Here is a 15,253-nt window from a genome sequence, read left to right as displayed (position 1 = left end):
GGTCCCCGGCGGAGTACTATGAAGCTGCCACGTTATAACGGGGAAGAGCCTCCAGAGACTTACCTCATTCAAGTCCAACTGGCATCCCAGCTCAATGCCTGGTCAGCGGAAGAGACAGCAGTCCAGGTTGCCCTTGCCTTGGAAGGCAAAGCCCTGCAGATTCTCACAGACCTCCATCCTGAAGAGAGATTTAACTGGCAAGCCATAGAAGGAGCACTGAAACACCGCTTTGGCCGCCATGCTCATGTCGACGACACCCGAGACAAGCTTGTCAGCCGACGGAGAGAAGAGGGAGAGAGTCTGGGTGCGTAGGCTGCGGATCTCCGTTTTTATGCCAGGCGCGGGTATCCTACCTTCCACGCTACAGTACAGGACGAGCTGGCGCTCCAAGCTTTCGTCCGAGGGCTTCAGCCAGAGCGACTACGAGAACACATCCGCCTGCATGCACCAAAGACCTTGACGGTAGCCCTGGCTGAATCAGAGTGGGTTGAACATGTCCTGTCCACGGGAGACCGCCCCACCAATACAAGGTACAGAGTGCGTCAGGCTGCCTACGAGAGCGGGCTGGCAGGGAGTGATGACGAAGAGGTCACCCACCAAGCCACCACCACACCCTGAAACGACCCCAACGAGGAACTAGGAGAACAGCCGGGCAGTCTATGGAAAGATGTTACCGGTGCGGAGAACCAGGTCACATCGCGCGCCACTGCCCAGCACCAGCCCCACGAAGCCCAGCTCCTCAGCCTCCGTTAAACTAGAGTGGGGTGGCACAATGGGGGAACTGTCACCCACGAATAACCTCCCTCCTTTGCCAAGTCGCAGTGGCGTCTGGGTCGCCTGGGCCGGACAAATGGACTGTACCTGGACTGTATTCTGAATGACACCCCATGCAGAGCCCTGGTGGATACGGGGTCCACCATTTCGCTGGTCCGGCCTGGAACGCTACCTGGTACAGAGGGCCCGAGACCGCGGGGTTGGAAACCCACTAAGCTTTGTATAGCCACAGTCACCGGTGAGCGCGCCAGAATGCGGGGCGAAGGATCTCTCCAGGTATGTGTTGCTAATCGCACAATTGATCACGAGTTCTGGCTGGCCGATATACAAGACCCCTGCATCATCGGGCTGGATCTGCTAGCCAAGTGGGAGGCTGTGGTCGACCTTCCCAGGACTACACTTTACCTGGGTTCTGAGGCCGTTACGCTTCACCCTACCTGTGAGAAGGGACTGAGACAAGCGCCCTCTCCACAGCCAAGCACTCGGGTCCCCTCCATGCAACCACCACCAGCCAGAGTCAAGGGAGCGTCCACATCATCATTGCCACCCCAAGTGCCATCAGGTGAGACTAAGCAAGCTGTTGATGACCTGTACCTGAGAAGTTGTGAGGGCCTACAGGCGGACCAGACATGCAAGCTTCGGGAGCTAGTGGAGCGGTTCGCCGACATCTTTGCAGCCAGGGATGAGGACTGTACACACATGAGTCTGGTACAACATGAGATCAACACTGGTGATGCTCGCCACATCTGTCTCCGCCCCCGCCGCCTGCCGCTGGCCAAGCAGACTGCAGCTGAAGAAAAGATCAAAGAGATGGCAGGTGCAGGCATCATCGAAATCTCCAGTAGCCCTTGGGCATCTCCCGCTGTCCTGGTAAGGAAAAAAGATGACACTTGGCGGTTCTGTGTTGACTATCGCCGCCTTAACGATGTCACCCTCAAGGACTCCTATCCACTACCCCGTGTGGATGATGCCCTTGATTACATCGCAGGGTCCTGCTGGTTCAGCTCCCTGGCAGGTGGAGTTGGCACCGGATGCACGCCCAAAGACCGCCTTTTCCATTGGCCAGGGGCTGTGGCAATTTAAAGTCATGCCTTTCGGCCTCTGCAACGCTCCGGCCACCTTCGAGCGCCTTATGGAGAGGGATACCGACGCCAGCAATGTGGGACTTGGGGCCGTGCTGTCCCAGGAGGGAGAGAATGGTGAGCAGGTCATCGCGTACTACAGTCGCTCCCTCAACCGACCAGAGAGGAATTATTGTGTCACTCGTCGAGAACTGCTGGCTGTCGTCCTCGGGCTCCGTCACTTCAGGCCATACCTTTACGGGAGAAGATTTCTCCTGCGCACCGATCATGCCTCTCTCACATGGCTATTAAACTTTAAGGAGCCAGAGGGACAGCTTGCACGATGGTTAGAGACGCTACAGGATTACGACTTCGAAATCCGCCATCGGCCTGGCCGTCATCATGCCAATGCAGATGCTTTGTCCCGACGCCCTTGTGAAATGGAATAGTGTCGGTACTGCCAGCGTGTGGAGGACCGAGGTACCGCGAACCCAACGGTATCCGCCCTGCAACCCCTCCCCTTGGATGACGAGAGTGGGCCCCAGTTCTCAGCCCAAACAACAGCTGTCAATGATGGTTTGGAAACCGTCGATCTCCAACAGCTCCAGCTTGACCAGAGCCAAGACCCTGTCCTCTCTCGGGTCCAAGATTGGATAGAGACCGGCCAACGGCCAGCATGGAATACAGTGTCAGCACTGGACCCTGAGACCAAGGCTCTCTATTCCCAGTGGACCAGCCTCATCATTCGTGATGGCCTCCTCCATCGTCGTTGGCAGACCCCTGGGGGCCACCGAGATATCTTCCAGCTCCTGGTCTCCCGCCAACTACGCCCCAGGGTCCTTCAGCTCGTCCATGGCTCAGTGGGGGCAGGTCACTTTGGAGTGACCAAGACTCTACACCGGCTCAGGTCACGCTTCTACTGGCCGGGGTGTCGTCAGGACGTAGAGCTCTACGTTCATCGGTGTGACCCTTGCACTGTCCAGAAGGGACCGACTCAGCGTTCGCACGCACCCCTGCAGCAGTACCAGGTGGGGGCCCCAATGGAGCGTGTGGGTGTAGACATCCTGGGCTATGTCCTTGTGGCCATGGACTACTTTACCAAGTGGCCTGAGGCGTATGCCGTTCCTGATCAGAGCGCATCCACCACCGCTGAGCACCTGGTCAACGAGATGTTCTGCCGCTTTGGTGTGCCAGAGGAACTGCACAGTGACCAGGGTCGCAACTTTGAAGCAAAAGTGTTCAGTGAGGTCTGCCGGAGGCTCGGCATCAAGAAGACCCAGACCACACCATTACATCCCCAGAGCGATGGACTGGTCGAACGCTTCAACCGCACCGTGGCCACCCAGCTTGCAATCCTGACCAGCCGCCGGCAGCGAGACTGGGATCAGCACTTACCCTTGGTCCTGTGGGCGTACCGGACAGCAGTTCAGGAGTCCACGAAATGCACCCCAGCAGTACTCATGTTTGGGCATGAGCTCCGCACTCCTGTGGACTTGGTGTTTGGGTCTCCCCCTGAGCCAGAGCTGGAAGGTGCACCCGGCCTGGACTACCTACACAGTCTGCGGGAACGACTTCAGCTGGTGCATGAGATGACCAGGAAGGCCCTCTCTGATGCTGGGCTGCGGCAAAAATGGGCCTATGATTCTCGTTGTAGAGGACAAGACTTTGCCCCTGGGGAGCAGGTATGGGTCTACAGCCCTGAGAGGAAGAAGGGCCTTTCCCCTAAATTGATGGGCCAGTGGGTGGGACCTTGTACGGTGCTCGAGACTGTCAGATGTGTGTACCGGGTGCGGCTAGTCAAAAGGAACCGTGTGGTGGTGCTCCACCGTGACAGGCTCGCACCCTATCGCCATTTGGCCCAATCTGGGGGAGAGGTGGAGTCTGAGGACCAGCCCACTCACTCGCCCACTCCACCTCCTGGAACCACCACTGGGCTTTCCGAGAACACACGGCGAAAGCGCCAGCTCCCTCACCACCTCAGGGACTTTGTCATGGGTTGCTGGGGACAGCTAACCACCTAGGTGGGGGCAGTGTAGCGTGTTGGGGAGGGTCAGAGTGGGCAATTCCCAGCATGCTTTGTAGCAGTGTGTTCTGTGGGTTCAGGGTTTGTTTTAAATGTTCTCCTTTGTGACTTTCAATGTTAATGTTCTATTTATTGAGTTCTGGTCGTTAATGTGTTTAATTACTGTTTTAATTATTGTTTGCACCTGGACACCATAAGCGAAGTTATGTGTGTCATTGAAGACTTCCCTTTGTTCGTGTGTTTTCTGGGTGTGTTTAATAAAGTGGCTCTTTCTGCAATTGAATAGCAGAATAAGCTGGCAGAAGTCTGTGTCTGGGTACTTCCGCAACCCAGAACCCGAGCTCGCCACAATATCCATGTAGACGTTGTAAATGACAGCTTTAGAAATGGCTTCATTTCAATACTTGAGTCAGTTGGTTTCCTCCAGCAGATAAACCAACCAACTCATACCTTCAACCACACCCTAGATCTAGTTCTGACTTATGGTGTTGAGGTAGAACATGTGTCAGTGTTCCCTCAGAACCCACTCCTGTCAGATCATTCTTTGATCACTTTTACATTTATAATTAAGGATTCTTCTATGCTCAGAGCACAGTCTTACTATAGCAAATGTCTTTCAGATAATGCTGTAGCTAAGTTTAAGGAAGTGATCCCTGTCAATCTCAAATCAAATCAATCTTTATTTATATAGCGTCTAATACAATCAAAATTGTTTCAAGGCGCTTTCCAGAATCCCAGGGCCTAACCCCAGACAGTGGCAAGGAAAAACTCCCCTTTAATAGGGCAAGGAAAAACTCCCCTTTAATAGGAAGAAACCTTGAGCAGGACCAGACTCATGTAGGGGGACCCTCCTGCTGATGGCCGGCTAGGTAAAGAGAGAGGAGAAGGGGAGGGGAGGAGAGGAGAGGAGAGGAGAGGAGAGGAGAGGAGAGGAGAGGAGAGGAGAGGAGAGGGAAACTAATCTGAAAACATAATTCTGTTTAATCACATGGTGTTCACCTGTCCCCACTCCTTAACTGAGGTTTTCTGTAAAGCTACTATAAACCTTAATGTTCATTATATACTGCTCAAAAAATTAGAGGAACACTTTTTAATCAGAGTATAGCAACCTATCAGTCAAACTTCTGGGATATTGATCTGGTGAGTTAAGTAGCAGAGGGGGTTGTTAATCAGTTTCTGCTGCTTTGTTAATTAAATCAATAACAGGAGCATCAGAGGGGCAACAATGAGACGGCCCCCAAAACAGGAATGGCTTTCCAGATTGAGGCCACTGACACTTTTTTCCTCCTCATCTCTTTTGTCTAATTTCTTACTGACTGACTTTCTACTGCTTTAGTTATTCATTTGGCTTGGATCAACATTTCTGTTGATAGCATGGTGTTGTACCTGGATGCTACAGAGGTTGCACAAGTAGTCCAACTCCTCCAGGATGGCACACCAATACTGTACATGCCGTTGCAAGAAGGTTTGCTGTGTCTCCCAGCACAGTATCAAGAGCATGGAGGAGATTCCAGGAGACAGGTAGTTACTCCAGGAGAGCTGGACAGGGCCGTAGTAGTCTATAAACCCTTAGCCGGATCGGTATCTGCTTCTTTGTGCAAGGAGTAACAAGATGAGCACTGCCAGAGCCCTACAAAATGACCTCCAGCAGGCCGCTAGTGTGAATGTTTCTGACCAAACAATCAGAAACAGGCTCCATGAGGGTGGCCTGAGGGCCCGACGTCCTGTAGTGTGCTCACTGCCCGGCACTGTAGAGCTCGATTGGCATTTGCCATAGACCACCAGAATTGGCAACTACACCACTGGCGCCTTGTGCTTTTCACCAATGAGAGCAGGTTCAACCTGAGCACATGCACCAGACGTGAAAGGGTCTGGAGATGCCGTGGAGAACGTTATGCCCTCTGCAACATCATTCAGCATGACTGGTTTGGTGGTGGGTCAGTGATGGTCTGGGGAGGCATATCCCTGGAAGGACGCACAGACCTCTACAGGTTAGATAATGGCACCCTGACTGCTATTAGGTATTGGGATGAAATCCTTGGACCCATTGTCAGAACCTACGCTGGTGCAGTGGGACCTGGGTTCCTCCTAGTCCACGACAATGCCCAACCTCATGTGGCTAGAGTATGCAGGCAGTTCCTGGAGGATGAAGGAATTGATACCATTGACTGGCCCCCACGTTCACTTGACCTAAACACAATAGAACACCTCTGGGACATTATGTCCTTCTTGCTGTGAGGCAACAGTGCTAACCACCACACCACCATGACGCCCCAAAATGGACCAGTCTGCTGCATCATTTTTTCACTATCATTTTTGGGGTGTCTTTGATTTCCCCCCTCTATAGGTTGATAATTTTCATTTCTATCTATCTATAAATTATGCAGCATCATTTTTTATCTTTCCTGATAAAAAGTACGTGATGTATTTGTAAATACATCACGTACTTTTTATCAGGAAAGATATTCAAGATCATTTTTCACCCTGTTTAGATCTGATGTGCTTTCGAAGTGTTCCTCCAATTGTTTTGAGCAGTGTATATAAAGGAGCACTGTAACAGCAATGTAGTAAAACACACAAACAAACCTTAGCTCTTTTATCGATCTGTATTAAAATATATATATATTTAAGGGTCTTATATATTTATAACACCCCAACCCGGCCTGTGGCCCCTGTCCCTTTACTGTCATTTCAGAACTTTAGGTCATGATCAGGGAACCATAGAACATTGGATCAGGCCTGATTGATCCTCTCCTGATGGAGTACCTGTGCTTAAACATCAACTGGCTCCTCTTGAAATAGATTCTCATGTCTGCCACCGGCAGAAGCTCAGGGTGAGTTGAAACCAACCTGCTAGCCAGAAAGTTGGTTTCACAGAGTTTGTTGCCATGGTAACTGACTCAAAGTTACGCTGACCTTATTTCAGGGATTTTTTCCAGCAGAGGGCTGTTGAGCATTAGCATTTCAGTTAGTATAAATGAATACAGTAAATATTTTGGATAATAGTTCACATACAAACTCCCTAAGTACAGGATTTAAATGCTTCCGAAGCTGATTGCAACCAGTTCCAATCACAACATCTACACACCAAGTCTGAAAATATGACAGGTCTACCTTTATCTTCTGGTGCTCTATTATACATGTGCAGTATATTCAGCACACATTAATATATAAACAAATGCATGCAGTTCTGGTCTTGAGTCCAGTATAACAGAGCTCTTAGAACATATGTAAAATGACATGTTTTATTCACTATAGTACGAAAGCTGCCCCCTTCCCCCTTAATGACAGCAGTTACATATATTATTTACAGAGCCATATGTCACTAGACACACTAACAAGCACTCATGCTAATGGTTTGTACATTGGTGTTTTGCTTCAACTAAAAGTCAGATTTAAGATATTATTAAATTTCTTTGACAGCTAACTTTTAAGTGCAGCTTTCAGCAAACATCTCCCTCACACTTTCAGTAAAGTGTAGGACTAAATCTTTTGCTTCATATGTTTTCTCACATTCTAATTCATTAATTAAACAACAACCTTGAAACTGCTGTGTGGTTGATTGAGTGGATCTATATACTGACATACAGGAGCCACTGGCCACCAAGCAGAAGCAGGAGGAGAAGAAAGTCTTATTATTCGAGTTAATTTAGGGGAAGGAAGCTCACCAACAAAGGCAGCTTCAGCCAAACATTTATGAACCATGAAAAAAAAAATATGAGAACATGTTGCTAATCAATTATAAGCTTCTCAAGGCAGCTGCTGCTACTCAGCAACTAACGGTGAGGTGCAACGGTACAACATTTGATCATAAAGCAACTCGTGACCACTCAGGACACCTCAGCCGGTCTCTGAAATATCTGCGGGAGTAAGAGGGACTTGTAGACTTGAGAAGGTTGGCAAATAGCCAACTTCATTTCACAACTGGAAGATTACTGGGTGGGCATGCAAATATGGAGGCATTCACTAACGATATGTTAATGAAGCACAGGTGACATCACACCCAAGCCCCAAAAGAAGGGGACAGACAGTGAGTTCACAACGGCAGTGTTGGCGAAAGCCATAAATTTTAACAGCCTGCACATTTGGGTAATCTAGACATGTGATCAGTCAGACTCTTGACTGACTGTTTTTTAGTGAGCAGGAGGGAACAAGTTTCTCGGTGCGGCGTCCGCAGTAATGCGGACTCTGCACCGGTCCGTAGTGGTGAAGAGAGCTCCCAATTTACCGGTCGATCTTCGTTCCTACCCTCACCTATGGTCATGAGCTTTGGGTAATGACCGAAAGAACAAGATCACGGGTACAAGCGGCCGAAATGAGCTTTCTCCATAGGGTGACTGGGCTCTCCCTTAGAGATAGGGTGAGAAGCTCTGCCATCCGGGAGGAGCTCGGAGTAGAGTTGCTGCTCCTCCGCGTTGAGAGGAGCCAGATGAGGTGGCTTCGGCATCTAGTTAGGATGCCCCCTGGACGCCTCCCTGGTGAGGTGTTCAGGGCATGTCCCTCCGGTAGGAGACCCCCGGGAAGACCCAGGACACGTTGGAGAGACTATGTCTCTCGACTGGTCTGGGAACGCCTGGGGATCCCTCCGGATGAGCTGGAAGGAGTAGCTGGGGAGAGGGAAGTCTGGGCTTCTCTCCTTAGGCTGCTGCCCACGCGACATTTTAATGAAATCCATTTATAACTTTTTGAGTTACTGTACAGACGGACAGACAGACAGCTATCCCAGAAACATCTTCAGGGAGGTAATATTGGGCTCTTCAAAAGCAGAGTGCTCTAGAGATGATTGTAATTTGCTGTCCTATCGACGGGACAAGGATCAAAAACAAATGCGTTACTTTTAATTAGCATTGGTGCAAGAAACATTAGCTCTTGGTCTCTACTTTAGCTCTAACCACTAGAAATATGTGACAGTGTTACAGGTCACGGAAGGAAATGGAGGAAACTGTGCAGCACTCATGGAGCTAGGGACTGACACAGCAAGAATAGGGACAGAAGGACGGACTGATTGATGGATGGACAGACAGACGGTTCCCCTGGCTACTTTGAGAGCCACACAGAGTCTCCAGAGGACTGACACTGCAGGCAAACTCTGTTAACAGTTAACTGAAGGCTCTTCTCTTTGTGCTCTGTGTCATTCTCTTTCTATACTTCTTCCCTTTATTCTTCTCCAATCTACTCCCCACGACTCTCTCGCTCTATCTGTCTCCCTCTCTCTCCCCTTCTCCTTTTTCTTTCCCTGAGGTAGGAACTATAAATGATCAAATAAAGCTTGACAGCTTGGACATCTGCTGGAGACTGGACCCCACCAAGGGCTTTCATTCTGTGCTCAGCTGAAAACAGAGAGAACATTGGATTCTTCCACGAGACAGTGATGCAGGTTCCATGTGAAAATGTCTCCTATCAGCATTCTATCCTACGATGATCTCTGTACACACAAGCCCTACTGTTCGGATGTACTTGTGGTTTTCATGCAGCCGATTTAGTCTGGTTCCGTTTGACCCTGGAAACGACCCGGGTTTTAGCGGTGTGGCTCTGATTGTCAGCAGTGCGGATGGCTATTTCGTTTAATGGTGAAGCAAGCGTCGATGGCCCCGCCTTATCATATTCGAAGACTTTAGCAGGATTCAGCATGACCCACCCTTGTTTTCATCAGGGTTACATTTATGATGAACCCTTGGCTGATTAGGGTTGGAGGTGAGAGAGCTTCACCACTGTTATTGCTCTTGCTGCTTTGGTTAACCATTTCGGGAGCCAAACAGGAGGCCCCCATCGTCTGAGGCACACCAACAACCTTTAACGCGTGAACCAAATTCTGACTTCAGCTGCGAATTATGAAGTGAAGGGAAACGATAGGATTAGACACACCTACTTGTCCCTGTACAAAAGTGCTTGTGTATGTCTGAGTGTTGTCTGTAGCAAAACATAGTCAATTTGACCATGGTGAGAATTAAAGTACCATCCTAAATATAGAAAACTACCCAGGAAATAAGCAAGGAAATTAGTGCACAAAAACTAGAAAAACTAGAGCAAGGTTCAGAAGGGGCCTGGGGGGGTTAGGATGAAAAACCCAAGGGAAGGGGAGGAGACCATTAGACACAGGTGGCCACGAGGGTAATTAGGTCAGGCAGAATGAGATGGCGGGGGGGGGAGTCCAACACAGAAACAGACAGCAGGGACGTGAGACTGTCTAACCACAAGACACTACCAAACCTTGACTGTAGACATAAGGAATTTCCTTTTATGTTGCCTTTAAAAAAAATGAGCCCATGAATAACAATAATATATTTTCATAATGCTAAAGATTCTGCTGAGAGCTAATGTGTGCATGTCCCAGTAGGTGGACTTAAAGCCGTGTTAATAGAGCGCAGTGGGAGCAGGGTGGCTCCTATTCATCAAACACTCTTGCTCATTAAGTATTTAAGGCAGGCTGACGGATGGATCTTCCAGCCAGCCACAGAGCACAAACCTAGATAGTTAGCTGCTGCTCAGCTGGAGAGACAGAGTGGAAACACACATGGGCACGCATACATGCACGCACACACAAAGCACCTTTCATTAGTTAACAGTAAGAACAGAGAAGAGATCATGTGTTGCTACTTTATTCATTAATCTGGCTCCACCCACACAAGCATGGCCACAACTGGGAGGGGGGGGCAGGCGACGGATGGATCTTCCAGCCAGCCGCAGAGCACAAACCTAGATAGTTAGCTGCTGCTCAGCTGGAGAGACAGAGTGGAAACACATATGGGTGCGCACACATGCACGCACACACAAAGCACCTTTCATGGCCTTCTGCCGTCCCTGACAGTAAAGTGTTGCTGGCTGTCCAATATCTACAATCTGCTAATGGCTTTCAGTTTTGCTGGGCATTTCCAGGTTTTAATCTAGCATGAGAATATTTCCACAGAGGTTCTCTCCAAGAGAAAACCTTTACCAGGGGGGTGTTAGTGGAAATGAGAAGTCCATGTAACACTCCCATGCTCCCTACTCTAAAACCTAACAGACGTGATGAATGGGCGTTTGTTCAAAATCTACAAGCTATTACTGGCATTGTTGTACCTACAGCTCCAATTGTGCCCAACACAAATTCTATTTGGCTTCTTTGCCTTCAAATTCAAAGTACTACACAGTTGTGGATCTAAGTTCTGCATTTTTTGCTATTCCTCTTTATCCAGATAACCAGTATCTGTTTGGATGCACGTATAAATCATGTCAGTTGACGTAGACCAGGCTGCTACAGGGATTTGTGAAGAGTCTGACGGTGCATGCTGCACCAATACAACGAGATCTGGAAGATCTGCATTTTTCTTCCAATATGCTGGTGATTTACTGGTTGCCTGCCCCTCTAAGGAAGCATGTCATGTGGACTCTGTGTTGTTGTTTAAGAGGATGGCAGAGTGTGGACATCAAGCTTCTTTGGTGAAACTGCAATATTGTAGCCAAGAAGTCACGTATTTGGGACACGTGTTGTGGGAAGGTCAACGTGTTTTATCTCCACAGACACTGCAGCTTTTGTCAAACATGTGACCCCCTCAGGACTAAGAAGGAAATGCTTTGGTAAACATTCAACTTAATAAAACTTAAGTTGATACCAATTTTGAGTTTGTATTATGTTTGTAGAACTCAAATAAGGCAATGAGTTTCTTTAAATGAATTGAGTAGCTAAAAGTTGGCAGAACTAGAATGTAGTAATTAATGCAGTGAAAGAAAACAGAGTAATTTCAACTTAAAAGGTAACATTTATTTTCAAAAGAATGATTTGATCATTTAAAGTAACACATTTGAAATTAGTTTATATAACTGTTACATACAAGTGAAATATACAAATTATTTTTAAGTTCCAGTAACTGAGTGGAATGGTAACTATAACTTGATTTAGCCAAGTCACCTTAACAACAAATGCTTGAGTTTTTGTAAATTAAATCATTCAACTGCAGAATTTTTTTTGTTAAAGTTGGCAAACTTAAATTGTTTAAGGCAATCAGTTTCCTCAAATGGTTTGAGTTGAACTAACTCGTCGGGTTTTACAGTGTAGGCATGATTAATTATTGTCGTCAATGGACCTGTGACTATGCTGTTGCGGACTCTGTTTTGAGAGCAGCTACACTACAGGATGCTCCTCCCACAGACAATGGAAAAATAAAATGCATAAGGCCTTTGTTGATTTAACCTACAAGGTGCTCAGAGGCCTAGCTCCATCCTACCTGGAGGAGCTAGTGACACCTTACCAGCCAAATAGACTGCTCTGCTTTCATAATGCTGGTCTACTTGTGGTTCCCAGAGTCTCTAGGAGTAGAATGGGGGGCCGAGCATTTAGCTACCAGGCACCCCTGCTATGGAACCAGCTCCCTGTCCAGGTACAGGAGGCTGACTCCATTGCTACTTTTAAGATCAGACTTAAAACCTACCTCTTTGAAAAAGCTTATTGTTACTAATTCTGTAGTTCCAGTTACTATCATAGACAGACAAATTATCATACTAGTTATGCTGATTCTTGTGTAGTTTTTCTGCTTCTCCCCCCCCCCACCCTATTTATTTACCGGTATCGCCGCCCTCGGAGCTGCATAATGACCTCCGGCCCCGCTGAAGTGATTGTATATATATTTTTGTGTGGTGTGTTTCTGTGCTCTGGGCTCCTCCTCCTCCTCCTCCTCTCTCCTCTCCTCTCCTCTCCTCTCCTCTCCTCCCTCTTCTCCTCTTCCTCTCCCTCCTCCTCCCCCCTCTCCTCTCCTCCCTCCCTTCCTTTTCCTTTCCCTCCCCTCCTCTCCTCTCCCTTCCTCTCCTCTTTCCCCTCCTCCTCCTTCTCCTTCTCCTCTCCTCTACCTCCCCTTCACTCTACTTCTCCTCTCTTCTACCCCTCTCCTCTCCTACCTATCCTATCCTCTACCTGTCCTCCCCCTTCTCCTCTCTCTTTACCCAGCTGGCCATCAGCAGGAGGGTCCCCCTACATGAGCCTGGTCCTGCTCAAGGTTTCTTCCTGTTAAAGGGGAGTTTTTCCTTGCCACTGTTGTGTCTGGGGTCAGGCCCTGGGATTCTGGAAAGCGCCTTGAAACAATTTTGATTGTATAAGACGCTATATAAATAAATAAAGAAGAAGAAGATTGTGCCCGTCCTCTCCTCTCCTCTCCTTTCCTCTCCTCTCTACCTGTCCTCCCCCCTCTCCTCTCTCTCTACCCAGCCGGCCATCAGCAGGAGGGTCCCCCTACATGAGCCTGGTCCTGCTCAAGGTTTCTTCCTGTTAAAGGGGAGTTTTTCCTTGCCACTGTTGCTTGTCTGGGGTCAGGCCCTGGGATTCTGGAAAGCGCCTTGAAACAATTTTGATTGTATAAGACGCTATATAAATAAATAAAGAAGAAGAAGATTGTGCCCGTCCTCTCCTCTCCTCTCCTTTCCTCTCCTCTCTACCTGTCCTCCCCCTTCTCCTCTCTCTTTACCCAGCTGGCCATCAGCAGGAGGGTCCCCCTACATGAGCCTGGTCCTGCTCAAGGTTTCTTCCTGTTAAAGGGGAGTTTTTCCTTGCCACTGTTGTTTGTCTGGGGTCAGGCCCTGGGATTCTGGAAAGCGCCTTGAAACAATTTTGATTGTATAAGACGCTATATAAATAAATAAAGAAGAAGAAGATTGTGCCCGTCCTCTCCTCTCCTCTCCTCTCCTCTCCTCTCTCTCTACCTGTCCTCCCCCCTCTCCTCTCTCTCTACCCAGCCGGCCATCAGCAGGAGGGTCCCCCTACATGAGCCTGGTCCTGCTCAAGGTTTCTTCCTGTTAAAGGGGAGTTTTTCCTTGCCACTGTTGCTTGTCTGGGGTCAGGCCCTGGGATTCTGGAAAGCGCCTTGAAACAATTTTGATTGTATAAGACGCTATATAAATAAATAAAGAAGAAGAAGATTGTGCCCGTCCTCTCCTCTCCTCTCCTTTCCTCTCCTCTCTACCTGTCCTCCCCCCTCTCCTCTCTCTCTACCCAGCCGGCCATCAGCAGGAGGGTCCCCCTACATGAGCCTGGTCCTGCTCAAGGTTTCTTCCTGTTAAAGGGGAGTTTTCTTTGCCACTGTTGCTTGTCTGGGGTTAGGCCCTGGGATTCTGGAAAGCGCCTTGAAACAATTTTGATTGTAAAAGACGCTATATAAATAAAGATTGATTTGAATTGATGTGAGTGGGTGGGTGGTGACAAAATGTTATTAAGGAATGTATTTTCTTGCTGTGACTTGGGATCTGGTGTTATCACAATCAGAAATGATACTATCATCAGAAACTAAACTGATGGACTTCTGCAATTTGTTTCTGTCCTTGTTCCAATTTGTAGAGTTGTGTTGAAGGAAATTGGCCTTACTGGAATGGTGACTCCAGCACGAGCAGCAAAGAAGTGGGAGAACCTTAAATAAACCTACAAGGTTTGTGATAATTGTTTTAAATTTGGTCTAAATGTGACAGACTAATAATCATAGCAAATGTTGCATTACTGTTTGAATTATTCGCTTATTCTCTATTTGTAGGACCTTCAGAGACAACCAACAGGATCTGGCCCCCATGCCTCATTGCCTCAGCCTGGGAGGAGAGCCCTTCATTTTCGGAGTCAGGCTCCCTAGATTCAGTCCTAGATACACCTGATAGATAGTCACGGACAGAGGAGGGCCAGCACCACACAAGCGGCAGCAGCACGATAGGGTCCTGGAGCTGTTAGAGAGGGCCGAGGAAAGGGAGACCCGAGAGGAAGCCAGGCAGGAGAGACTTTTAAGTCTGTTGGAGAAACTAATGGATAAAATGTAAAAAAGAAATATATATAAAATATAATCATGCTCTTGGAGAGCTGGTGGGAGATGGGTTGGTGCTGACAGGGCTGCACCCAGTCTGTCCCTAATTTGCTCTCCACATTGTAGGTCTGGCTGCATTTGATCAATGTCATCTGACCCAAGTGCCTCTTCTAAAGGGTTCCACGCTGTCACCATTCCACAAACACACATTGTGCAGAATGGTACAGCATGCACTGACCTTGGTGGCAAATGCAGGCTTCACCTCCAGAGGTTTAAGAAATATTGCCCGCCATCTGGTCTTCATAATGCCAAAAGCCCGTTCTATCACAGAACGGGCTTTTGCATGATGTCTGTTGAACCTGGCCACCATCATGTTCATCACTGGCTCTCTGTATGGTGTAACCAGGGCTATAGGCCTGGACATACAGGGATAGCCAACAACCCTAACTATACAATATCCCTCAGGTGGGTACAGTCCCTGAACATAGAGAGGGCTGTTTTTCAGGACTCGCGCGTCATGGACAGAGCCTGGGTAACCTGTAAAAATGTCCATGAAAAGGCCCTGGTGGTCACACACTGCCTGGAGCTGGATGGAGTAAAAAAGCTTCCTGTTAAAATAAGAAGCCTTCTGGATAGAAGGCGAAACG

The 15,253-nt window shown here is 48.4% G+C and overlaps 2 protein-coding genes across 2 annotated transcripts in view; one reads left to right on the top strand and one right to left on the bottom strand.

Moving 5' to 3' along the window:
* LOC130531845 (uncharacterized) overlaps nt 1-15,253 on the bottom strand; it is a 447,745-nt gene that overhangs the window by 314,372 nt on the left and 118,120 nt on the right. The window lies entirely within an intron of this gene.
* Nucleotides 1,027-3,856, top strand: LOC130531902 (uncharacterized). Its single transcript, XM_057044078.1, has 3 exons — nt 1,027-1,644; nt 1,763-1,981; nt 2,285-3,856. The coding sequence occupies exons 1-3, from the start codon at nt 1,027-1,029 to the stop codon at nt 3,854-3,856; spliced, it is 2,409 nt and encodes an 802-aa protein (XP_056900058.1).

This window comes from Takifugu flavidus, chromosome 9, assembly GCF_003711565.1.
Source record: "Takifugu flavidus isolate HTHZ2018 chromosome 9, ASM371156v2, whole genome shotgun sequence".
NCBI lineage: Eukaryota > Metazoa > Chordata > Actinopteri > Tetraodontiformes > Tetraodontidae > Takifugu > Takifugu flavidus.
This window is presented reverse-complemented; position numbering and strand designations above follow the sequence as displayed.

What these genes read in the sequence shown, in the direction of transcription:
- LOC130531902 (XM_057044078.1), top strand. Translation starts at nt 1,027, where the DNA reads ATGCGGGGCGAAGGATCTCTCCAGGTATGTGTTGCTAATCGCACAATT. An exon ending in GGGCATCTCCCGCTGTCCTG is followed by an intron (nt 1,645 to 1,762) that starts GTAAGGAAAAAA and finishes ATTACATCGCAG; the next exon opens with GGTCCTGCTGGTTCAGCTCC. An exon ending in AGGGAGAGAATGGTGAGCAG is followed by an intron (nt 1,982 to 2,284) that starts GTCATCGCGTAC and finishes GAAATGGAATAG; the next exon opens with TGTCGGTACTGCCAGCGTGT.